Below are 27229 nucleotides of genomic sequence, written 5' to 3' on the forward strand. Positions count from 1 at the left end.
AATCTCTCAAGGATCAACTTCAGAATACATTTAAAACTCACACTGATCCAGATATGAATACATATTTCTACAATAAAGTAACCAACCATATATTAAACAATAAAAAACAATTTGAACCAATTTTTCCAATAAACATAACTGAGACAAACACAAGACCTAACACAGATTATGAAAACACGTTACTAACAAACGAAAAATTCCTTCAAAAACTACTGGAAGCAATAACAAACACAAAAAACAAAGCACCAGGTGAAGGTGAAATGCAATCCATTCTTTTAAAAAAAGGACACTCCGAAATTGTTTGACCACCTAAGATCACTTTTTAATCTATCTCTATCCTCAGGATACATTCCAGTTTCTTGGAAGCTTGCAAATATATTAATGTTCCATAAGGAAGGAAAGCTAGCCAATAAACCTAATAGCTGCCAACCAATCAGCCTAACCAGCTATGTAGGCAAAATTCTTGAAAGAATAATCAGTAATAGACATTCTTGGAGATAACATCAAAATTACCAAAAGAACAAAATAGATTCAGGAAATTTAGATAAACGACAGATCACTTAATCAGATTAACTGAAGCTATAATAAACAGCTTCAATAAAAAAGAATGTACAGTCGCTTGCTTCCTTGATATCGAGAAAGCATTCGACACTGTATGGCACGACGGTCTGAGGTTCCGAATGATTGAAATGGAACTACCGCGAGGAATTATTCGCTGGTTATCTAACTTTTTGGAAAACAGAAAATGTAGAGTAAATGTTGAAGGAACATTTTCTGAATACTTTACTCCAGAAGCTGGTGTCCCTCAGGGAGGGGTGGTTAGCCCTATACTCTTCATCATGTATGTAAACAATATGCCACTGAAGGATCCAAATTATGGATTCTCTTCACAGTTTGCAGATGATGTGACAGTCTGGAAAAGTGCCGCAACACTTACGATAGCAGCCACCAACATACAACCGCAACTAAATAGAATAAGTGAATACTGTCAAAAATACAGAATAAAAATAAACACAGCAAAAACAGAACTCGTAGTCTTTACGAAATTGACAAAACATAAAAAACAACAGCCAGAATTATATATGAATGGCACACTACTTCAGACTGCCCTATCGGCAAAATTTTTAGGTCTAACCCATGATTCAAAATTAACATGGATTAATCATGTTAATGAAGCTAAAAGTAAAGTCTAGCGAAGAACTAACTATGCGAGGAGTCTAACTGGTAAAAACAGTGGAGCATCTACAGATAACATACTAAAAATTTATAAAACATATATTAGATCAGTAATAGATTATGCAGCTCCAGCATAGATAACTGTAAGCAATAAAATAATTAAAACCAAACTACAAACAATCCAAAACAAACTCCTTACAACAGCATACAGAGTTCCAAGAACTATATCATCTCAATTCATACACAAATATTCGAATATACTAACCATACCAGGTAGACCCCTACATAGTACAATAACGTACTTTGATAAGAACTGGATGAATAATGAATTACTATGCAAACTAGATAGGTACCTCATACATGATGAGATTAGTCCTAAACATCTCTCCCCAGTCAATTTGTATTTTAAACATAACAATAAATAGATATATAAATAATAATGATAATAATAAATATTAAATAATAATAATAAACAGAAAAATAAACAAAAGTGCCACCAACAAACTTGACATTCTGCTGATAGAATAAAATAATAACTATACATGTATCAGAATAATATTCAGTTCAACAATTACAAATACCAATCCGGCAAGAACATAAGTACGGGAAGGAGGAAGAGGCCATAGAAAACCTGACCCTCCAGGGTATGAACATGTATTACCCAAACACCGAGAGAGAGATTAATCAAAAGAAACCAAATGAAATTATGAGGGAGTTGTGATACCTTTTAGATACCCCGGAAAACGACAACTAATACAAATGCTTGTAGTTAAGGTTTATTTATATCTCAGAACCATTTGACTATGCATAATAACACTTAAAAGTAGACATTTTTATCTTCATGCAAGATGTGTTTTTGTGTGTGTTTTTCTTATAGCAAAGCCACAAAGGGCTATCTGCTCAGCCCACCGAGGGGAATCGAACCCCTGATTTTAGCGTTGTAAATCCGGAGACATACCGCTGCACTAACGGGGGGTATTCATGCAAACTAAGATAGAGATAATTTCATCATAACAAAAACGCATCAAAATATACTGATTATAGGTATTTATAATTATAATAATAGCAGTAAACTAGCCTTCAACTAAATTTCTATAATTAAAATAGAAAAAAAAACTCTATAGGTTCTACTTTGAAAAGATAAGTTTATATTTAATAATTTAAGGGCATCGTATTATGATACAAGCATAATTTTCTGGTACATTAGATGTACTTCTGCAGAGTCCCTGAAAGAGTTCCGTTTCCAGAGTAAATAAAATCGAAATTAAGAATAATAAATATTTTCCTTTCTTGCTTTTGTAATTCATCTGACATGCTGTGTTGCAGTCTACAGAGCGCGTAATTCTTTTCGTGATCCATGATATGCGCACTTTTTAGTGCAGCATTAGGCTTCTCTTCTTTGATATCATTTTAGTGTCTATTGACAAACAATACACTACTGTATATTGACTGAATGTTTAAAACATAGGACCCTTCCAGGTGACCCTTCGGTCATCTTTAGGGGAAATTCAGTCATTGTTATTTTAGATAGTGACAAATATCATCACTAGATAACGCGCTTGTGAGTGCCAAGATAAAACAAAAGATGCGTAAATATTAGCTTTAAGCTACATTTAAAATAAATAAATTACCATATTTATCTTGCAACCTAAAAAGAAAACTAGAAAAAAATAGCAAAATAAAAACAAGATCTAAAGATTTCTAAGTAACAAATTATATCGAAATGCGTACACGTATATATAAAAACAACAACAAGCTTTTAGGATATAGAATGACATCGGCTTTTAGGTTGTAGAATGACATTAATCGTGGTTTCATTTTAAGTACGTTTTGGTTTTATAGTTTGTTGAATTATTCAACTTTTGCGCTATATCATAAAATACACTTTTACTCACATTTTCAACCTTCATGGTACTGAAATCTGGTTTAAATTTAACTTTTATGGTTTTAACGAATTAAGTTTCTTTAACCATAGACATGCTATCACAATCATCTGAGTGTGTGTGTTTTTCTTACAGCAAAGCCACATCGTGCTATCTGCTAAGCCCACAGAGAGGTATCAAAACCCTGGTTTTAATGTTGTAAATTCGTAGACTTCTCGCTGTATTAGAGGGGGGATCACAATCATTTGAACCAATGGTTGAAACTGGTTGATGTGGAAAAGAATATAGTAGTTTCATATGAACCCTTTTAGAGATGACAGAGTAATAAATCGGTTTATCAAATTCTTTATTATTTGTTAATGAAGATAATACAAAACTCTGACCCTGTATTTGAAATAAACATGTTCATTCAAAAATGGAGCTAAAACACATGATCTGCGATCAATATGCAGATGTTGGAAACTACTGGCCTGTCACAAACACCTGTTTTCTAAATCATTGGTAAACCATGTGATATATAACAGTGTGGGACTACAGGTCTTACGTTTTTGATATATTTTGTTTCTTTCTTTCTTTCTGAATTCGTGCAAAGTTACACGAGGGCTATTTGCACTAGCTGTCTCCAATTTAGCAGTTTAGGACCAGAGGAAAGGCAGCTAGTCATCACCACCCACCGCCAATTCTTGGACTACTCTTTTACCAAGGAATAGTGCGATTGACCATCACATATTAACGCCCCCACGGTTGAAAGAGCGAGCATGTTTGGTGTGACGGGGATTCGAACCCACGACCCTCGGATTACGAGTCTAGTAACCACCTGGACATGCTAGGCCTCTTCAATAGATGAAAGGATGAAGATTTTCGAAATGTCATCCACTGTACTTGTGTTTCTTTAACAGCATTTATCTTTCATTCAACTAAATTTCATCAGGTCTTATGTTATTTTAAATCTTATTATTAAAAAAGGCTACTTTAAGATCACCCTTTCGTTTCTTAAGTTTACTAGTCTTTTAATGCAACCAAAATCTTAATGATATAATTCTGTCTATTCTGGAGTACAATGTCATTATCTTTATTTTGTTTTACAACGATGATATCTTTATTGGTTTTTAAAGTCAATAAAACAACTGCTTCTCTAAACTTGTGAATATATTCAGGAATGCCTAACAGGCACATCGTGGCATTCAGAAGTAATCTGCATGCAATTTGAAGTCACTATAAGGTTTATAATAATTCAAATAATATAATTCTTTACCTAATTAAATACATCTAGGAAGATTTGTTTTTAATTTTGAGCAAAGTTGCACGAGAACTATCGTAATCCGAGGGTCGCGGGTTCGAATACCCGTCACACCAAACATCCTTGTTCTTTCAGCCGTGGGAGCGTTATAATGTAATGATCATTTCCACTATTATTTGGTAAAATAATAGCCCAAGAGTTGGCGGTGAATGGTTATGACCAGTTGCCTTCCTTCTGGTCTTACACTGCTAATTTAGACGCGGTTAGCGCAGTTAGCCCTTGAGTAGCTTTGCACAAAATTCAAACCAAACTAAATTCGGGTAACGGTATTTTAGTGTGTGTTTTCTCATAACAAAGCCACATATTTTAGTATATCGCACGTCCATCAATTACAAACAACACGTTCAGGTGCAATAGCTAATAATGATTAAACAAACAAACAATACAATTATTTGTACTACAATTTTACCTGAAGTTTAATATTACAGATTTACAAATATTTCCCATCGTGTACGTATTAAGAACGTTTTTTAGCAAATGAAGTTTTAAGACTAAAGTTTGGAAATAAGTAGCAATCGCTGCTGTTTATGGGCAGTTACTTAATGATAAAAATATAGGATGTATGAATGAAAAATCTTAAAATATTATTAATTTATCGTGATAATTTATACATAATTAAAAATGACCAAGAAATTTTAATAATGAAATTTAATATCTTAAAAACTATCGGCGGTTAAAAAGTGCATCAGGATTTGCACTTATAAATTTATAGTTATTCATCATTAATTCTTTCGTTATATTGTTTCAACCTGCGATGAAACAAGACTAAAACAGATCAGTGTTATTATTTTTAATATTAAAATTTAAATTACTATATAAATCTTCCTAATCTCGTCTTAACTTTTAATGGGTAGGAGGTTTTTTCCTCAAATGTGATAGCCGGTGTACTAACACATTTCATCAAGTGTGTGGTCTTTCGAACTTCGAATATGGCTTCTGCTATAAGTATTAATGTTAAACAGCAGGAGTTTTTAAGCAGAGCAGAAGATATTGCAGATCAGGTAAACCTATTTTAATCTTAAAATGTTTTTCGTGTTTTGTATCAAGATTATTGTGTAAAACCATAAAGTTAGCTAAAATAAAAACTTTAGGCTACGTGACGAAAGACAACTAGCAGCAGCACGTGAGTGACGTGTTGCCACGACAGCGTAAGCAAAGGTTAGGCTGATGTAAAGAATTTAACATACGTAAATAAAGTGGCGGTTATTGAACATTTAATAATTGGAGTTTTATTCTAATTAACAATAAGTTTATTTAATAGTTAGATTTGATTTTGTATTATAATTTATAATATCAGTTATAAAGTGGTATAATGAATTTGCACCATATTTTGTTTTTTCTACTCAGTTTTCTTTTACCATTTTATCACTAACGTTGGTAATGAGCAACTTTAATATAAAGCTAAAGCCATATTGAAAGAATTTTATAATAAGATGTGGTATTAAAAACACATTAGTACATCATATAAATTATTTTTATTGGCTTCTATTTAGCATGCATTTAACATTAAAATCACTTTGCGTATAACAGAATAGTCAATAGGGGTCGTTTCATGCCAATTCACCAAGAAAAATCTTTTTCTAGTTCATGTCCTAGATTCTTGAAAACATTCATATTGGTTTATTCAGCCATACAGAATCCTAAATCTGTACTTCAAATAGTTTATGATTTTTTTAAAGATTGCCACTCTCAAGACCTTGTTTTTTATTGTAAATTATGCATTTTGAGCCAATGTATCAAATCTATGAGTACTGCTCTTTTGTAACGTATCCCAAGAGTAAGGCCAGAAATTTGCTCTATATCCATATCCTTGCAGCCAGTAGCTTATAATGAGTGCCTTAAAATGGATACAAAGCTGATTTTTCCTTCTTTTTTTTTTTCTGAAAATGGCATGTTAAATTTTGATTTTAGCTGCTCACAGAATGCTGAAATCTGAATGTATTGAGCTGACAATTTTACTGGTTATGATTAAAACCCTATAAATAATAGCTCACTTGCAATAAACTGCTTTCCTGCCAATGAAATCTGATAGTGCTAGGCTTCAAGGAAAAAATCCAGCAGATGTCAAGCTCTCATTGAAGCTGTCCACTTTTGAAGCATATAGTGATGATGTAACCACTGCTTCATCTTGTTGAAGTTGGTTTATATTCTTCCTAACCAGTCATGTCTGCATCATTTTCTGTACTAGTAAAGTCTGAGTCCTTCTGAACACAAGAAGGGCACCATTTTTGTCCTCATTTCACAACTTTACCTGTCCTTGCTGTAAGTTGTTTGTCTTTTTGTTGTTTGTGTTCCTCGGTGAACTATTGCATTTGGTATCAGGATGCAGCTCAAAGGGATCACAACAGTATCTTTGTAGAAAGTTGTACTTCACTAACAATATTTTTTGATGGTGCAGACAAACTGTGACATCATCTGTAAGGTTGGCACACCCACCTCTCCACTTCAGTAGCTCCTTTTCTTCCAAACTGTGACATCATCTGTAAGGTTGGCACACCCACCTCTCCACTTCAGTAGCTCCTTTTCTTCCAAACTGTGACATCATCTGTAAGGTTGGCACACCCACCTCTCCACTTCAGTAGCTCCTTTTCTTCCAAACTGTGACATCATCTGTAAGGTTGGCACACCCACCTCTCCACTTCAGTAGCTCCTTTTCTTCCAAACTGTGACATCATCTGTAAGGTTGGCACACCCACCTCTCCTTCAGTAGCTCCTTTTCTTCCATTTCCAATTCTGCTAAACTTGAAAGAGCAACTTTTCCATTGGTGCAACTTGTCTTGTCTTGTGACAGTTACCTTCCTCTCATTGAACCATCTCAACAGAGTAGAGTTCCATGATCTGATCTTTGCATCAGGATGATGTTAATAACGGGATCTTGTTCTTGTATACTACATGATATTTTGCAATTCCTGGAAATGTGCCAAAGCCTGCCATAGACTAGGATTTGACCAAACTTGCTGAGTATGATTGTTATCTTTGAGCATGAAACAGTGGAGGCAGTAGTTGTCCATCTTGTCCAGACATATTTAAAATAATTGCATCACAGTGAACTGGTATGTGATAAACTATCCTAAGTTGAGCAGTAAACTGGTTAGTCATCTGGCAGACAAAGCAAAATTCATCAGAATGAACAACAAATAAAGATAAATTTCAAAAATTATAAAAAAAAGAACTTTTTTAAAAGTTAATTTTCCAATCCAATTAAGATATTATATAGTAGGATTATGTGCTACAGCCAGCAAAAGGTACCAGAATGCTATATTTTTTTAAAAAATATTAAATGATGGAGTCTTAGCACACCTGAAATATTTTGATATGTTTGGAGAAAAGTAAATGTTCTTACTATGGAAAAAGTTTGGAGCTAATAGGATTTGTCACTTTTAATATACTATAGGGTGAATAATCCCTCAGAAACAGGATTTTACATTCTGAAACCATTTTTAAATCAGAGTATAGCTTTGAATATTACGTTCAGAAAGGTACAACTTGCAGGTTTGATACAACTGTAGTAATACTATATATGTTCAAGTTTTATTTTAAAATACCCAAAAGAGACCAAGATATTGAATTTTAAAAATGAGCGATTTCACACTTGGTATGAAAAATGGATACCATCCATTGAATGAACTTGTGGTATGATTTTATTGGCTTGAAAGCAGTTTATTGAGAGTGAACTATTATTTATACAGTTTTATTTATAACCAGTAAAAATTTAATCTCAATACATTCAGATTACAGCATTCTTTGAGCAGCTAGAGTCAAAATTTAAAGTGCAATTTGAGAAAAAAATAGAAATGAACTTAGTAGCCATATTTAGGCATTCGTTACAAGCTGTTGGCTTCAGCAATATGGGTATGGAGTAAATTTCTGGTCCTACTTTTGGGATACATTACAAAAGAACAGTATTCATAGATTTGATGGCAACATTCATTGTTTTACAAAGGCTCGAACTTGCAATAAAAAAAGGTCAGATTTTTGCTTGAGTGGCAATATTTACATAATCACATTTAAAAAAAACTATTTGGAGTCCAGCTTTAGGATTCTACATGGCTGAATAAACCAGAATGATGTTTTTGTTAAAGCTTTTCAAGGAAATCTATGACATGAACTTCAAAGCCCCAGGTGAGTTGGCATAGAATGACCCATATTTAATGTAACATTTATTAAATTATTTAAGTAAAAATTTAAGATATTAATTGTGTAAAAATATTAAGTATAAAAAATGTACCAGCCTTGTATGAGATATCTTTTCAAATAATATAGCACCAATTGATGTTTTTATTTCAACCAATCTTCTGAATAGTATCTAGGATAACTTCTACCTCAACTTGTTCCAATATCATAGCTATGTTACATAACTCTGTTTTATGTGATAAAAGTACAGTGTAACTTGATATTAATGTGTGAGAAGGAATATTTTAGAGAAAATATCATTTATAATGACCTTTCTAAGATGTAAAAGTTTATAGTAACATCCATCTTGTGACTGACTCATTGTACAATTTTTTTACAGGTATGGAAAGACTTGATGTTACCAGTATGGTTTATTCAGTTTCATTTCTCCGAGATGAATTTCTCATTTTAGTTAGCTGTTCTATTGTTTAAATTGTACCTTGGCCTTTTATTATTTGGAAACATGAATTGTGTGCTTTAACATGCTTCTAATCCTTGGACAAAAATATACACAAGCATCAAGTACATAAGACCCAATTATCTCTTGGATGCACGTTTTGGGGGTGGCATGTAAATATTACATGAAATTGGTACCCACTTTTAAATAGAAGGACATCATAAAAAATGTAATTGGGAAAATATTAGTGAAAGGTAATATGCCATATTCCAAGATACAACAAGAATATTAATGCTTTTATAAGCCATATTCCAAGATACGACAAGAATATTAATCCTTTTATAAGCCATATTCCAAGATACGACAAGAATATTAATGCTTTTATAAGCCATATTCCAAGATATAACAAGAATATTAATGCTTTTATAAGCCATATTCCAAGATACAACAAGAATATTAATGCTTTTACCATTGGTTTACTTGCAGATACGAAGAATCAGGCAGGTATACTGCACACATTACCAAATAATTCCTCAACTTTATAAACAAAACAGTAATTTTTTTCTTCGCCAAATTTAGGTGAAGTGAGAAGCATACTGAATGTAATATCTATTCATGTTCATTCCTGTTGTTTAGACCTGTTTGGATAATATCACATCAGTAACTCTGGACATGAACAAAATTAAACTCTAGCTATATATTTAATTTTTATGTCCATAGTTTTTTTTTCTGAAATACTCCTGTTACTGTTGGACCCCTTATTAATTTGCTAGTAGTAGTAGTTGTATTTTTTTAAAATTTCTACAGTATATTGCAGGTTATAATAGAGAGGAAGAAAAACTGTTGAAGAAAACAATTGCGTTTTGTAATGAAACGTATTTAACATGCTAAATTCTACAACCAAAGGTCTTAAAGATGGGCTAGGCTTCAATGAAGACAGTTTGTAATTTCTAATAGTGTAATTGATTTATTGAGCAAGTTGTGGTCAATGGCACTAGAGGCCAGCACAGTACAGGAGTTTAAGAAGAGAAAGCAATGACTTTCTGAAAAGTACAGCATAAGCCAGATGTGTCATAGAAAGAGTCTCTTGTTATCCTTTGTTTATGTTTTATGGACAGTAAAGATTGCAAGAGTGTACTAAGTGGAATGTTCTGTATACAACTTTGTGTGTCATTTGTATGTCACACAAACTTATTAATGTCTGTTGTTAGGCTTAGGTGATAAAGTTCCCAGATAAAATGTAAGCAGTATCATTACTATAGCTTTCCAACCCTTTTGGCTCAAACAGACTTCCATTTATCCTTTTTCATGTAAACATCATTTACAATTAGCAATTTACATCTTTGAGATAAATGATAAATAACTAAGTTTGTAAAATCAGATGTGTTTAAAAAATACATATTTGCTTAAGATGTATCTGAATCATCAACAATATTCTGACTTAGACTATGACAAGTTTGATTGGAAGGCAATGTTCATATCAAGCATAAAATTCCTTTTTTGTGCCCCAACCCCCATTGTGCAGTTTGTACATTGCAGTTCCACAACTTGTCTAACCTCTGAAATCTATATCTACAGTGTTTGTTTATTCATTTCAACTTTCTTTGGTTATCTTCAGACTGAAACATTGTCTACTTTATTTTAATTAAAGTTCTAATACCCATACCAGCCATCATGAGAATACATTTTTACTTCAAGTGGGTTTCTCATCATCACAAAAAAGGATAATTGGTAAACAGCTACAAACGGGTGACTCTGTTTAACAATCACCATGACAGTTGATTTCTGTATATAGGTTTTTCATTTTGCATTCATTATTTGAAATATTCTTAGGACAGGTGTCATACTTTTTTAATTCAAAAGAGGTAGAGGGTCTTGCTGACTCCAATTCAGTAAGAAAGTTATGCTGTGGAGAAATTTGGTAATAATGTTCTCACCACAACACACTAACCTCCTCCTGAATTCAAAGAGCTTTGGGGATATACCCTTCAAGGTTAATATCCAAACTACCCAAAATTCCTAAAAAGGAGTTATTGTGGAGAGGGACTTAAAACATTTGAGTCAAAGATCATTGCTGGGTTTTCCAGACAGGTCATTTTTGTGGTGTGCTGAATCTCCATTTACAAAAATGGGATTATGCTGCCTACCAGTATTCTGATATTAATGTTTACATCACCATGTCTACTGATAACCTGAACTGTAAGATACAGCCATATCTTCCCAACATTCATGTCATGGTTCTTTAACATATGTTTGTTGTGGTGCCAGAGACCACTATGCCTGTGAGTACAGACTGGAACCACATTACATTGTGTTAACTGTAGTTGTTCAAACCCCTCTAACTCTAGTTCTTACCATAAGTGGGTGCAAGAGAAAGAGGTGCAATGTTTGAAGATTGTGAACATTATCTCCCACTGAAAGATGGAAGTTATTGTATCCCACTTCATTTCAGACATATGCTGATGTACTCCATTCCACTGCTAGTGATAGTGCAGACATATCTCTCCATGCCTCCAGAGTTTTTTTGCCTTTCATGGTTAAGAGTTGATGAATCTACATCTACTTCCATCTTCATTCCTGCCACTCTTTTCAGTGGCTTCCCAGGTTCATCATCTTCTCTGGCTCCAAAATGCAAAACTACTATTCATTCATGCCCTCAGAAGTTGGAATTTTTGTCCACAGACAGAGATCTGCCTGCTAAATCTAGGGCAGGTCCATGGAGATCGATAGATGTCCTTCTAATAAAGAAAAAAAAACGGTCAAAAACAGAATGGTGCTCTGTCCAGTTCTCCTGCAAATAAATAAAAATGGCTGCTTTGATACAGTGGAACTGTCAGGATTTTCGTTCAAATGTAGATGACATTAACGATTTGATTGATTCTTATCCTGTTTATCTCTCCTTGCAGGAAACATTTCTGATACTTGTTGATTCAGTCACCTTTCAGCAGTTTTCTCTGTACAGAAATGACAGGTTGTGTGATAAACAAGTGCATGGATGGTTGGCACTGCTAGTTGATTAGCATGTGTCTGCTCAATACACTCTTGAAGACCATAGCCATCTGTGTTTCCTTGGGTCATATCATCACTACCTGTCTCATGGAAAGATTTATGATAAATCAGATCTTGATGCCCTCATTGAACCATTACTGTCTTCCTTTTTAATCCTGGTGAATTTGAATGGACATAATCTCCTCTGGGGTGGTGTTGATATTGATAGGAGTGGTAGTTCCATAGTGTATGCTCTCAGATCACAGCCTTTCTTTCTTCAGTTCTTGTTCTTATTTTCATATACCTTGTCAGTCTTTTACTGCTGTTGACCTCTTTATTTGTACCCCTTCACTTTTATCTTTCTTTTCTTGGAGGGCTGACAATAACCCACAGGGCAGTGATCATTTTCCTGTCATTTTGAGAGAGACTGGCCGTGATCAATGCTATCCGACAGTGTGCCTCAGTGGAAGCTGGACTAGGCCAACTGTGGCCCTCTTTTACCACTCTCACAGAATTTGATCCTGCTGTTGTGTGTAAGCTATCAGTAGATGACTGTGTGCCAGCAGTGATTGACTGTATTGTCCAAGCAGTTATTCACTGTGTTCCTAAAACCTTGACACGTTTTCCACAGTATCCTTGTCTGTGGTGGAGTCTTGCCTGCCACATTGCACAGATGGCTCAAAAACAGGCCTGGGATACTTTTCATATGTATCCCACATACATATGCTTTAAAACAGCATCACTTTTCAGTGGGCTTGTGCACATGCTTGGCAAGTCAGACGTCAAAGCCAGAAAGAATCTTGGGTTAAATACATCTGTAGTATCTCGTCTACCACCAGTTCCAAAGCCATATGGGACAAGATTCAGGCTTTGTCTTAACTAAGGTCAGTAGGATAAGTCTGAGGACAAAATGCAACTGACCTATGTAACAGTTGTTAAATAGCACTATGCTTTAATAAGTATACTCTCTTCTCCTTTTGATCTTTTCCTATGATGGCTAGGAAGTTGCTGATGCTCAGAACATTTACTTGTACATGTGAAACTTCTGCTTCATCCCATCTTAACCATCAAGACTCGGGCAGAGTGATTGCCTCTATGACTATAATCACCTCTTTATATTCACAGAACTCAGGTTAGTTCATTGTTAGTCTGGCAGTAAGTACATCAGCTGAATTTGATGATATTCACTATGAGATGCTATGCGTTCTCTTTTGTGCCTCTCTTGTTATTCTTCTAGTTGTGTTTAACTGGATCTGGCAGAAGAATGCTTTTCTTAAAACTTGGCATCAGGCTATTGTCCTTCCTTTTTTTCAAGCCCAGGAAGGATCCCAAGATTTCTTCAAACTACCATCCAATTGTCTAGACAGACTGGTCTCTATGAGATCTTAAGAAGATGGTTAATACTCATCTTGTTTGGTTCCTGGAATCAAACAACCTTCTCTCTCCCACCCAATGTTGATTTTTACAACAGCGCTCCACCATGGACCACTTGATTCGACTTGAAATGTCGATCAGGGAAGCCTTTTTCAAGTGACAATATCTGGTTTCCATTTTGTTTTTTTTCTACCTTGTAAAAGCTTATGACTCTGCCAATGGGCTCTGCCATGGTTTGTTGTGCTTCATTGGTTGCACACAGGATCCTCTCTACAGTTTGTGTTCACTGCCAAATTGTATGCCATTTCTCTCACACTGTGTCGCATAGAAGCGATCTAGTGCACGAATTGTACTGTTTATACTAATTCTCTTAGCTCTCTACTGGCCCTGGAATTACTTCATGTTAGTTTTCACCTTCTATCAATATTCAAAACCAACTTACCCATTTCTGTTTGTCATTTACTTCTATCCAGTTTTCCTGGATACCAGGCCACATCGGTATTTACGTGCATGAGCTAACTGACCCCACAGCTATGTGTGTGTGCTCTGGTGCTGTCACTACTTTGCCTGTTCCATACATGGACTAGAGCCCTGTATTCAGGGCTAATCTCTGTGCCAATTGGCAGTCAACTAGGAATGAGCAACAAGATAAACCTTTCCAGATAAAACCTTCTATTGGACCTTGGCTGTCTTTTCTTCTGTAAGGATCAGATGAAAGAAACTGTACTAACTAGGCTACACATTGGTCATAGTTTTTTAACTCATTGTTTTCTTTGCTCTGAGACTGCACCAACGTGTGGTCTGTGTGACACTCAAGTCATAATAGCCCACATTTTACTGTCATTACAACTGTGAGCAATGGCACCATTTTAGTCATGTTTTTACAATGTTTTCCCCTAACGTTGAACAGCATCTTTTGCAATAGGAATACTCTTTACCTTACAAATGTTTTTAATTTTTTAAGGGCCATTATCCTTCTCAATTCTATTTAAATTTTTATTTGACATAAGGCCACTGTTTTTATTTTAAATTTCCATTTGCACTCTATAATACTTTCACTTTTATTATTATTTTTTTTTACCAGTTGTTTGGTGCAGATAGCCTAGTTGCTTTGTGCCATAAAACGCCGAACAACAACTTTACCGTCTGAGCTACTGGGACTAAGGCAAGCTGCTTCTGTTTTAAAACTTTATCATTATGCTGTATAATGTTAAGTTGCATATCTGCTGCTGCATTTGCACAAAGGGAAAATTTTTGCAGTTAAAGACGAGAGCTCTGAGGAAACCACAACAACCAAGTTTGTAACCTCGTCTCTTACTGACTTGCAATGCTCAGAGTGTGGAAGAAAGTTCCAAACAAAAATAGGAATATATAACCATCTTCATTTCCATAGATGTCAAGATGACATACTGGGAATGGAAATATGTGGCTGTCACACTTTATTATGGCGGACAACCATGATCACTGTTAAAAGGAAAGATGATGTGTGCAAAAGGTTCTTTTATATATTGTCAACATTCAGTTTTCATGGAACCTTGAGTAACTTTCATTTCAAGATGTATAAAACCTTCATGTACAGACAGGTCTAGAAGGGTAATTTATTGTTATATATTGGACTGTAAGTGGTTTTATTTGTTATAATTGCAATAACTATTAATTTCACCCCACCATAATTAGTTTAGAATGTCTTAAATAGTAAAGTATGTTCAACTACTTTTTTTCTAAATTTTTGTGTACAGCAGTTGCTATTTCAGGAAAGCATGTACCTGTTTGACCCTGTATCTGTGTCAGCTTTCTGTGGCAAGGTAAACCTATCTCAAGAGTTAACACAGATGCTTGTTCAACTTGGGTTCTCTTCCATGTATATGTTATGTATAGGTGTCCTTAGAATTAGGAGATTCCACACTAAAACCTTTGTCTGAATCAAAAGTGTAGTATTTTATTATTAATTTTGTTCTGTGGAGGCATATTTAGGAACGCCTCTCCTACATTAGTGGCCAGTGGAAGACCACAGCAGGAAACAAGAGGCTGTTCATATTTTTTTTGTCATCGTGAATGAACTTTGTTTTATTTATTCACTAAACAACATTTTTCAATCTTCATTTTTGTCAAAACTCTTTGATATAAATATACCTGAATATTCCCTAACTGAAATATTTTTTAGCTCAAATTGTACATTTTGAACTTCACTCAGTTTATCTCTTATTACATAAATAAGCTGTGTGTTTTTTTTATTCTTTGTTACATTTCTATTTCCTGCAGGTGCTGAGACGAAGCAAGTCTATTCTGCCATTTTTAGCACGGTTATGCTTGGTCAGCACGTTTCTGGAAGATGGAATTCGTATGTGGTTCCAGTGGAATGAACAGAGAGATTACATGAATGTTTCTTGGAGATGTGGATGGTTTCTTGCAACATTGTTTGTAGTTTTCAATCTTTTTGGGCAGATTGGAGGTTCAGTTATGGTGTTGACGAGATTTAAGGTGGACTATGCTTGTGGGTTGTTATTCTTTATTGTAATACTTCAGGTGAGTTGTAGACATTGAATTTAGAGGTACTGTTTGGCATGAATAAAACTGGCAGTCATGGAACATTCAATCAACAAAATATGAAAACTGTCCACTACAATAAATATTAATATCTATATTCAGTCTGCTAAAACATTAATAATGTTGAAATTCATGCAAGACATTTATTAACCTTTCTTTAGGCATGATGACCTACAATTGGTGGCTGAAAGGAATTTCACTTACAACAATAGACACTGTAACTCTGAAATATTTCTTAATATATCTTTAAAAACAAACCTGTTGAGATCTTGTACAAAAGAATGAAATTATTTGAATTTAGGGTCTGTATTGAAAAAGTTATTTTTCTATTGTAGTTATTTGCACTCAAACTTTTAATAGTATTGTTTCAAGGGGGTTTTCATCTAAGGTATAAAAATACCTTTCTTTGTTTTAATGTTCGAGTTTTATTTGCCTAACCTCATATATAAACATCAAAAGTTTAAGATAAATGCTTTAAATGTAATTTCTCATTTTATCATCAACATACAGAGCAATGAAATATTTACAAGTATAAAAATGTGTCTACATTTTTAAGTTTTTGTTGAATATCTCCAAATATCTTCTCTTCGTTATCTTTGTAATTTCAGGTGTTTAACTTTTCACTTCTACTGTTCCTTAGTTTTTTTCTCTTTCTGTCCTCTTCTGTTTATTTTTTATCTCAACACGTCAACAATGCCCTCAGAATTGTTAGAGTATTTTTGGAAGAGACGTGCGACTCTTTAACAGAATTATCTTGCATTCCCACAAGATTGTGAGTCTTAAGAACTTGAATAGTATTTGATTATAAATCTAACAAATGTTTAAAACTTTTCAGTTCTGCATTTTAAAACATAAATAATATGTGATTTAACTAAGAAATAAAAGTAGTCTTAGTGCAATTTAACTGTCTCTAATTGTATCATATCTAGTTAAGAAAAACTGTATTATCATAAATGAAGCAACCATCAATACTACAGGTAGTTTCACCTACGTAATGATGAAACTTGAGTGTCACTTTCATAGTAACTGTTGTTAGATTCTAGTGTACAATGAGCTCTTTCTAATGACTATAAACATGTATATGTAGAAACTTCAAGATATAAAGCTCAAGTATACATACAGATGGTGGGTGCAGCCCCAATCAGGGATTGGCAGAATTTATTATTTCTTTCTGCTGCATTTTAGAAAACCTTTAAACTTGTGTGTCAACGGGGCAAGTAAACGTACTTACTTGACTAAATGTGCATCTTCAGATAGGCATTATCCGAGTCTAGTTAATGAGTGTGAAAGTTTCATGGGTCACATGATAATACAAAACCAAAATTTAATTATTTTTTTTTATAAAGGTTTCTTTTGAAATAGTTATTAAAACTTAAAATCATAACTTAGTTTATAATGTTAATTTCATTCAAATAACTGACTTTCACAGAAAATTGTTTAAAGGGGTACCTTTGGTTAAAAAGTTAAGCAGCTTTTCTTAAAAATTCTTTTTTAAATTATGCTTCTAATTTGTTACAGACTTGATACTTCTGTCATTTGGATAGTAATATGGTAAATGAACTAAAATTATGAGATATGATAGAGTACGTGTGGTAAAAATAATACATTATAAGAATAATGAATAAATATTCAAAATATGTTATTAAAAACTATAACAAACACAGAATTTGTAAAAACAAAATAGACTGCTTTTCTTAATTATGAGTTTTAGCTTTACCTTGAAATTCGTAGCACACCAAAAAAGACCTGTATCAAGTGTCGTATCTTTATAACATGACTCTTGCAATTTTTTAGTTATTCATAACAGATGAAAAGTAGTGTTAATCTGCTAACTTGAATTATAAAGGAAAAACTCAGAATAATTCATGCATGTTGTACAAAACTCTTGCACTGTGGTAGCTTTAAGGGTTAACAATCAATTTTATTGGGTTTGATCACTTGATATTGACTAGTTGCTATTTGAGTGTGACGTCTGTAATACAAGAAACCAGATAAATGGTGTGAAAAAGTTCAGGGATTCACTGTATAAGTAATGTGTTCTTGGGGTTCTAAGGCCAGTCATTATGGATTTTGATATTACATAAATAAAGATTTCAAAGAAACAAGTCTTTCTGCTTTCTTACGTCAGGACGTTTTGTATGTTTAGAAATGCACCAACTCTGCCCTAATGTAATGTACCTTTGCTACCACAGCACTTGTGAAACAGTTAAATGTGGATTTTCTATAACATCAATTTGTTAAATGGCCAAGTTCTAAGAAATACCACATACCGTGTTGATAGTACAAAACAGTTCACCTGTAATGTGTTAACGTTTCAAACCATACAAGTGCACTTGTATCTGATGTATTTTTCAAATGTTCTGATAACAAGTTTTAAAATGCATGTTTATAAGTAAACGTTTGTATATATTTTGGATTTCATTAACAACGTGGCAAAATATATCCACAGTTATGAGCTTACAATTTGATTTAATAATCAATTTTTTTTTCCGATAATCAGTTGCTAACTTCAATGAAACTGTTTAATTCTACTTATAGTTTAGTTTCATGTTTCTGTCTCTCCCCAAGAAGTATGTACAATTCAGGGTTTACTCAAAGTTTTTTCTTGACAACTATTTTTGTAACGTGTGGGTTCTTTGTATCTTTCTTTTTTCCATAACAATCCTAGTATGTAGGCTGTATATTATCTGTTAATTTGCATTGTGTCTACATTCTAGTAACATCATCAAACTCCATTGTATAACTGTTTCCAATAAAGTTGTAGAATTTCTGTTCTATTTTGTGTCCTGTTTCTTTATATTCCAGTCAGTTTCAACTGGTATGTTTATTATATCTAGTCTCTTGTCTCTTTAAATATATATCAAATGACCTATATCTTTGTATTGCAGGAGGCTTGTTTCCAGCATCTTTAAAAGAAAAAAATATTACAATCTGTAATAAAATATTACAATCTGTGCAGTAGAATGTCTTTATATCCAATAAATTTGTGGGTGGTTTTATTGTTTTATTTTACAATATACATTTATAGCTAATACAGATAAGATTTTTTTCTTCCTATTTTATCTACGTAAACATATTTACAGACTAAAAGAGGAGGTTATGTTACCTATAATGTATTTCACAAACCACCATTGTTCCCAGTTTTCCTCCTCTTCATGTTTAATGCTACACCTTATTGAAACTAAACACCAATGTGATCCACAAAAGAATTGCAAAATGTTACATATCTGTAAAAAAGGTGAAAACAAACTAGTCAGTTTGGAAATTTTTGAAATAAGTGGAAGTCTAGAAGTAAACCCATATAAAAGTTCTAACTGACTAAACCAACCTGAGATCCTCCTCTTGTCTCTAGGTAAATATTGGTTCATTTTATTTAAACATATAAACCCTGCTACAAAACAGTTCAGTCTGTACCTGATGATGGCTTTACTGGTGAAACCATTTTTATAATAGATTGTGTACTTGTGATTTGTATAACTCTATTATTTTTATTGAATTCTGTAATTATTTAGTTTAACCATATACCAATCATTTCAAGGGTTAGTTATATAAAGCTATTTCTCAAATTTTTATGCCAGTACCTCAGGTGTCACTTTGTAAGAATGAAATATCTTGACTTGCAAAATAATTTGACACATTAGCGTGAGATTTTTTTTCAACTTTTTAATCCAATTGCTATAATTTTGTTCTACAAGAGTTTTATTTTTCTTTTGCAGACTGTAGCATACAGTATTTTATGGGATCTGCAGTTTTTGCTGAGGTGAGTTTTACACTTATGCAGTACTGATGAGACCTTTTACATAGGTTACTTTAAATAGTAATTTTCAGAAATCAGCTAAACCCAAAGTATTTTTGATTTTTTAACACATAGCAATAAAGCTTGTTGACATATCTGAACATCAAAGATGCTGATGAAATGATCATCACTTTCTGTGTACATGTTTGAGAAGATATTTCTGTACAACAAAACCAAATTTCTTAATTGTTTTTCCTTGATAAATCAAACTGAAAAGAATCTCTTATTCATATATATTTATTCTGAAAATAGAAAAGTGCAACCATTTTTACGTATATATTTCTCTACAAGTAGGTTTTCTTGACATCACTTATTAATATATGTTATAGATTTTGATCAATGTTTATGGTCTTCAGTGAAACAAATTAATGATAAGAGATAATGTCTGGAGCTTGCACGTGGAAGATAGTTAATAAAAAGATAGTTTGTGTAGATTGCAAGCCAGAAAATGATAGTCACTTAGCCTAGTGTGGCCTCTTGGTTATAGTGCTCAACTCGCAATTTATAGTCAGTATGTTTGGGTCCTCATCAACCATGGATGAGTGAAACATTTGCTTCTTCCACTTATTCTCACGTGGGATGTGATATACACACATTTACAATAATTAATTAATCTATATTATGATTTGTTAAACCAATGTTTCTTAAATGATGGGTGGTAACCCTGAGGAAGTTACAAGCAGGTTTCCAGGGAGATCACAAGCAGTTTGTGCTGAGTTTTGTTTACCTCCTTCTTCATCTGAGAGGTGTGTATATCTCAACTACGATGAACTGTACTAATAAACGTTAAGAATTTGTTTCATCCTTGTAGGGATAATGTTGGGGGGTCACAATGACCAAAGCTCTGATGTGGGGATTATCTAACTATAAAATGCTGCTCTAACAAAACCATGTGTACTTAGTGTTAACATACCTTAAGCATGAGATAAGCTGTAAGTAAGTATCTGTTTAAAGAGGTTAATATTTGAATGTCTTTGATTTCATTGTTAAACTTTGTAGTCTTTACTGTTCTATGATATACACAATTTTTTGCTTTAGAGTTAGAGAAATATATAGCATTTGAGCTAGTTAAATGAATATTGGAAACATATGAATGTTGTCATTCTACATGTAAATCATATATAACATTTGACCAAAGGAAGCTACCAAAAATTAACTTGATAAACAAAGTATTTAATTTAATAAATTAGACTAACCAGGTATATAGAGCAGTGGAGGGTAATATTGTTACTTTAAAGGAAAATTCTGTCATTGGTATTATACGTACGAATTGTTTTGTTTGTGTCATTTTATGTCAGGAGCCTTATGAGCCATCAATAAGCTGATATATGATTTACTGAATACAATGAAATGAGGGAGCATTATTTATCAAATGGATCATTGTGTCAGGGTAGGGTAATAACATTACTGAAGTTGTTTTGTTGATCGTGTTCTTAACTGTGAATCGTATCATTTTTTATATATGTATAAAATACTATGTTGTCAGGAAGAAGCAATGTTGGCACTAATCTGGAATCCCTTATGAGGCTTCCACACACTGTGTGAAAGTAATCGCTCCCCAGAATTGGTATTGTAACTTTAAATTTCATGTTCACATGCGATGTTTTGTTTATTTATCTGTAACAATTAAATTGCAAGTTGAGAATTTTCAGGATTTATTTTGGTCTTCAAGGTGACAATATTGCCTGAACATTGAATTTTTTGGGTGGGTAATATTGTCGTTCCCTGTCTTGTCACCTTTCAAGGTCATTTGTCATGGTGGCCTCCAAAAGTCTGTTGTGCATTTCCTTAAATGAATAATGGCTGAAGTTTGTTCAACTGTTCAATTTTAATGGAATACATTTTTTTTTCCTTTACTTGTGTCCCTTATGAACCCTGCTTATCAAGGTATTTCCCATGTATCATCAACAGGTAAAGAATTATTAACCATAATTCTCACTTTGACGTATTATCATGCATTGTTGACAAGCACAACCATTGGTAAGCAAAACTTTTGCACTGAAAAGTTCCCAAGCTGTTTAACCCACATGTTGAATTTGCATTGGTTGATAAATTATTTATTTCGCAGGTTACGATGTTACCCTCTACTTATCTATATTAATGTAGAAGAAAACAATCACAATAATAGATTCCATTGATTTATCTCTTAGGTGTACCCTCTCTCCCTCTGTTGTCAGTAGTTTTAACCATCAAAAGTTGTAATTACAAAGTTACAAGCATTAACTTGCAAGGTAAAGCCTTCACTTTAATAGTGTTATCTTTTCTTTCCTATCAGCTATATCAAACTGGGTGTCACCCCCCAAAACAAAGAAAGGCATTTTTAGTATCAGGATAAAAATAAGTGTTTGAATAAAGTACTTGTAGCTGTAAATTATATTTTATCTGGTACGTGTGTGTGTATATATATGTATACACAAGTATTTTATTTCAGTAAATATGCTAATTATATGGACTTCCAATGAATACAGGGAGTTTGTTGCCCAATCAGACATTTTTAAAATTTCACCCTAACTCTTGTTTGTGAAAATGTAACAGACTTTCGACTTCATGTTCTGGAATACTTACTGTTGACCTCTGGAAACCAAGGCTAAATTAATAGAGGAGTGAAATTTTGTGTGATTTAAACTTGGCTTGACTTCAATTTACATCCCACATTTTTTTTTAGTGACAGTAAATTAAACTCTCTAATTAATTGTAGAATATTACATGTTGAAATATCTTCCCTCTTATGTTGTTTAAGGAGAAAACACCCAGAATCTTTCACATTTATATTCAATAAATCTATGAAATGTTAAAATGTCATCTTTTAGTGTTTGACTCAAAGCATTGTTATAATCCATCTTAGATTCACTCTCATAAACCATCTATCAGATAAAGGCAGTGTGGCTTTCGAACCCTATTATCAAATTATACGGGACATGTGACATACTTCATCGAGTCTTACAGTTTTCTGCATCATACACACTCATGTTTCAGAATCTCTGATCTATAACTTGCTGAATGTGTTTACTTTTACAAAGATGATGAAAGGTAATGTTTTGTGAAGGTTTGATATCTTATATTTTTTAGTTTAACATTTTCAACCATGAATGCTGCATGGTTGAAGACAACACATTTGTTCCAGATACTTGTCTCACAGTACTTCTTTCTTGTTTGATGAACACAGGAACCTGTCTCTGGTTGGAGCCTTGTTGTTACTGCTTGCTGAAAGTAGAGTGGAGGGTAAGAGTCTGTTTCCTGGTTTGCCATCCTTAGATGTCAACAAACCTCGTAATTATTTACAACTAACTGGACGAGTCTTGCTGGTTTTCATGTTTATCACAGTTCTCCGACTAGAGCTGTCGTTCATCCAGGTTATCCAGAACATTGTGGCTTCAGGTCTAATGGTGCTTGTTACCATTGGCTATAAAACAAAACTGTCTGCTTTAGCTTTGGTTCTTTGGCTTATGGGTCTCAACTGCTACTTAAATGCCTGGTGGTCTATTCCCTCATACAAGCCAATGAGAGATTTCCTGAAATATGATTTTTTCCAAACCTTGTCTGTAGTTGGTGGATTATTGATGGTTGTATCTTTAGGACCTGGTGGGGTCAGCATGGATGAACAGAAGAAAAGATGGTAGATTAATTTGAAACAAGAAATAGGAGTAAAATAAAAACTACACATCATGTGCACATTTCCACAGGTAAATAAAAGTTATATATTTTGGGCTTTAAATATCCATTCTTCAGAAATATTTTTACAGTTTTCTATCAGTAAATATGAAATATACATACACAGTGCAGTTTCTTATGTAAATAATAATAATACTTGATTTTATGGTTGTTTTTTATAATGAATTAACACAATAAATTACCGAAAACATTTAACAGTACTCATTGCACAAAATTAACATTTTATGATTTTTTTTTTCTATAATTTAGGCTTGCATACCCTGTGTACTTGTAGAGAGGTTAAGAGATAATAGATATCTTTTTGTTTTTAATTACTGTGATTTATTATCAAAAGTGTAATGTTGACATCTGAGAAATTCCATGTCAAATGACTTAAGTTCCATCACACCTTCTCTCATATTTCTGTTTTGTTTTTCTTTCACACCTACTCAATTTAATTTCAACATGTTTTACTTCCATCAGATAATTTCTCACACTTATTAGCCTGGTTAATTTTTAAATGTCAGAATTACTTTGAGTTCTGTTTGGTTTACTTAACAGAATTTTTTTATGTTATACATTTCCACATATAGCAATACAGATAGTGAGATGTGAAGGTTATCACTGAAAAGTACTAAAGCGATAAAACACTTGTTAGCTGAAACGCTATCCTAGCTTGTGTTATGAAACTGCGATTTGTTTAGTGTAAACATTTATAATTTTCGGTGTGTGAAAAATAAGTCATTTTTGTTTCATACTTGAGGAACTAATTAATAAAAGTAAGTTGAGGTCCATTAGTTTGTTGAGACCAAACTTGTTAAGGAAGTCTTCCTTATTTATATTTAATTTTTTTTATCCAGTGGGACTTGTTGACAGAGTTCAAAGGGAACAGACTATAGAGTTAGGGTTAAATAAATATTACTACATTAATAATTTTAATACCTAACAAGTAATTATTTTCAGTCTGATATTCATTTTGATGTCTATTCCTACTAAAATTACATGTTGCATTAGGTAGGACACTATAACATTAATCAGAATTGTGCAGTGGGTTTACTGAGAGTTCTTGGAGTTAACTGGCTCATTTTCCATAGATTCTTATTTCTGTCCATAAAAAGTAATAAAAAAATGAGACATTAGTACTTTTCAAAGATATTTGTATACAGATTGCTAGAGGCCACTAACAGTTACCTATTTTGATATATTTTTATACCATCATTTTAATGTTTTTGGTTAAGATGTTTGTACACAAATGAGTTTCTTGGTGTTTATATATATTAAACTCTTGTAACACGGAAATGAAAACAGAGTTGAGTTTGGTTTTTAAGAGATTATCTGAAAATTTGTAATAAAATAATTTTTCAGTTTTAGAAAAACTGTACTATGATACAGAATTTCTTGCATGTGAATGTTTTGTCCTTTTAGGAGCTTTGTGTTTTTTTGGAGGTTGGAGTCCTTAAATATATAGTAACTTATATCATTTGTCCATTAATTATTAAACAAGTGTCTTTGAAATACAGTAATAATAAAAGGTACAGTTCAATTATATATTTTTTTAAATCTAAGTGTAAGTACAGTAAGTTAAAATGTTAAATTTTATTATAAGAAAACAAAATTACTCTGTGGGAAATTTTCAAATTTACCAAAAGAAAAAACCCAACAAAAACAGATGATTAGAATTAACTCATAATCTCAGTGTTTCTCACACTCACCAAAATTAGTGCATCAAATGGTGTGTGTGTGTTTTTTTAATCATCTGGCCACACTGATGTTTACTTTAGGTAAGAAGTTATAAGTAACTCAACAAATAATTACATGTTGTTTCTTTTCTTGTACAACTTGGAAGAAGTGAAATGAGGTATAATCTTCAGACTTTTATCTTAACATTATTAAAAAGATAACTAAATATTGTTAAACTATTCAGAGGTTCTAATTTACACAATTTCTGGCTTTTATATTATTTCTGAAGAACAAAAAACAAAGTTGTGTGTGAACTATATTTGTACAAAACCAAGAACAAAGAGTTAAAAATGGTTATTTTCTAGCATTTACATAGCTTATAAAGAATAACCACTTGTGCTAGTTATAGGATCACAAACTGTTATGGGAAATGTGTATTAAGCAGCTTTGATTGTTCAACTGCTGTGTCCAATGAGCATGTTACCTGTTATATCTTCAGCTATAATATATATCTGTCTGTGATGTCAGTGTTGTCAAACTTGTGAACATCATGTGTGTTTTACCTTTAATGGTTTTTAATTCAGATTAAAAAAAATATTTAACATTTTATATGCTTTATTAAATATTGAGTCATACACTATTTTTCTCTGTTTACTGAACAGTCTTCAAATATGCTAACCCTCATGAATCTGATGGCTGAATTTCTTATGTAAAAGTAAGCAATCAGAAATGCCTTTGAACTTGTAATATTTGTCATTATCAATTTGTTTTTCACTTGTTACTCTCACAAAATAATCTGAAACATATTTCAAAATATTGTTAAGTACTTTTAAAAACAGTTATTTATTATCTCCCAGAATCACTTCCCAGCAGCAGCTTTGTTTGATAGAGAACCAACTTTCAGAGCTTGGTATCCCAATTGTTTCAGTACTGGCATATGAGTATTTTCCATATCAAAATTTTTCTCTGCATCAAAAAATATGTGTTGATTCTGTAATTTTTTACATTCAAACTGTCACATGGGGAAGCCACAAATAATGAATTCCCTTTAATTTTTGAAATACCGGGTTTGTTTTTTATCAAAATAAATGCCAAAAGAGAATCATCATATACTATTGATGTTGTCGTTTTGAATAAAATATTGGATGTGGTTTCACCTAACGTTACTTTTGTATGTTTTAAATGCTTTGGTATGATAACTGAAGTTAAACTTTAAGATATATATTTCCAAATGCAGCCACTTGTACAAGTTGACTGTTTCATTATTAAGAGGAACTAAAACTTGAGGTCTAAAGATTACGGATTGTGTGATTGTTAACAAACATTTGCTTTACATATCCAGCCACTTGTACAAGTTGACTGTTTCATTATTAAGAGGAATTAAAACCTGAGGTCTGAATATTACAGATTGTGTGATTGTTAACATTTGTTTTACATGTCGGTTCAAAACACTATGTGCTATTTGTTTTGTGTTCATAGTTTGAAAAGTGCCACTTATTGTGTTTGTAAAAACAAACAAACTTCCCAACAAAGCAAGCAATAGAGTTGGCCTGCCAATCACAGTAGTCGAACATTAGTAACAAACCCTTCAAAGCACAAGCAACAGAGTTGGCCTGCCAATCACAGTAGTCGAACATTAGTAACAAACCCTTCAAAGCACAAGCAACAGAGTTGGCCTGCCAATCACAGTAGTCGAACATTAGTAACAAACCCTTCAAAGCACAAGCAACAGAGTTGGTCTGCCAATCACAGTAATCGAACATTAGTAACAAACCCTTCAAAGCACAACAATCAACCATTAATAGCGAACAACCAGTTCAGCCTAACATCAAAATGATTAATTATTAATAACAATAAACCCAGCTTGATACCACAGTAATTAACCCTTAATAATCCATCATCAACAGTTGTCCTATTATAGCTATATGAAATGTTTTAAATGGTGCTTAATGTGAGAAAGTGAATTGGTGTAAATCTAGTAATTATAAGTTAATATTTTTTCTTTATTGTTTTTTTGCTAATTTGAAGTAAACAATCCAATGGAGTAGACATTGTTTTTCCGTGGGAACTTCAAAGAAAATTTTCACACAAAAATACATTATTATAACAAATGAAACTACTAATTGTATGCTAAAGCTTTTTCAATTAATTGGTGAAAATGTATATTATAGTAGATACTCTGTCTAGGTGAATGTTTTTTTTATACTGATAATGCTACATGAAAATGATTTAAAGTATGTTTAGTCTTTGTGTAATGACCTAGT

General features: G+C 32.9%; 1 protein-coding gene across 2 annotated transcripts; it reads left to right on the plus strand.

Annotated features, from left to right (window-relative positions):
* The first annotated feature begins 5121 nt into the window (after positions 1–5121).
* On the plus strand, positions 5122–26369 carry Surf4 (Surfeit locus protein 4). 2 transcript variants are annotated; one of them, XM_076491364.1, is made up of 4 exons: positions 5122–5360; positions 15554–15817; positions 19555–19598; positions 22801–26369. In XM_076491364.1, the coding sequence occupies exons 1-4, from the start codon at positions 5289–5291 to the stop codon at positions 23252–23254; spliced, it is 834 nt and encodes a 277-aa protein (XP_076347479.1). In that variant the 5' UTR covers positions 5122–5288; the 3' UTR covers positions 23255–26369. The 2 variants fall into 2 exon arrangements, with proteins under 2 accessions (XP_076347479.1, XP_076347480.1); XM_076491365.1 differs by lacking the exon at positions 5122–5360 and adding an exon at positions 5382–5517.
* The last annotated feature ends 860 nt before the right edge of the window (positions 26370–27229 follow it).

The sequence above is a fragment of the Tachypleus tridentatus genome, chromosome 2 (genome assembly GCF_004210375.1).
Source record: "Tachypleus tridentatus isolate NWPU-2018 chromosome 2, ASM421037v1, whole genome shotgun sequence".
Taxonomy (NCBI): Eukaryota; Metazoa; Arthropoda; class Merostomata; order Xiphosura; family Limulidae; genus Tachypleus; species Tachypleus tridentatus.

Bases quoted from the DNA above. Each gene is read 5' to 3' on its own strand.
- Surf4 (XM_076491364.1), top strand. From the start codon at position 5,289: ATGGCTTCTGCTATAAGTATTAATGTTAAACAGCAGGAGTTTTTAAGC. The intron at 15,818-19,554 runs GTGAGTTGTAGA...TTTCTTTTGCAG, and splicing joins TCTTTATTGTAATACTTCAG to ACTGTAGCATACAGTATTTT. The intron at 19,599-22,800 runs GTGAGTTTTACA...TGATGAACACAG, and splicing joins GATCTGCAGTTTTTGCTGAG to GAACCTGTCTCTGGTTGGAG.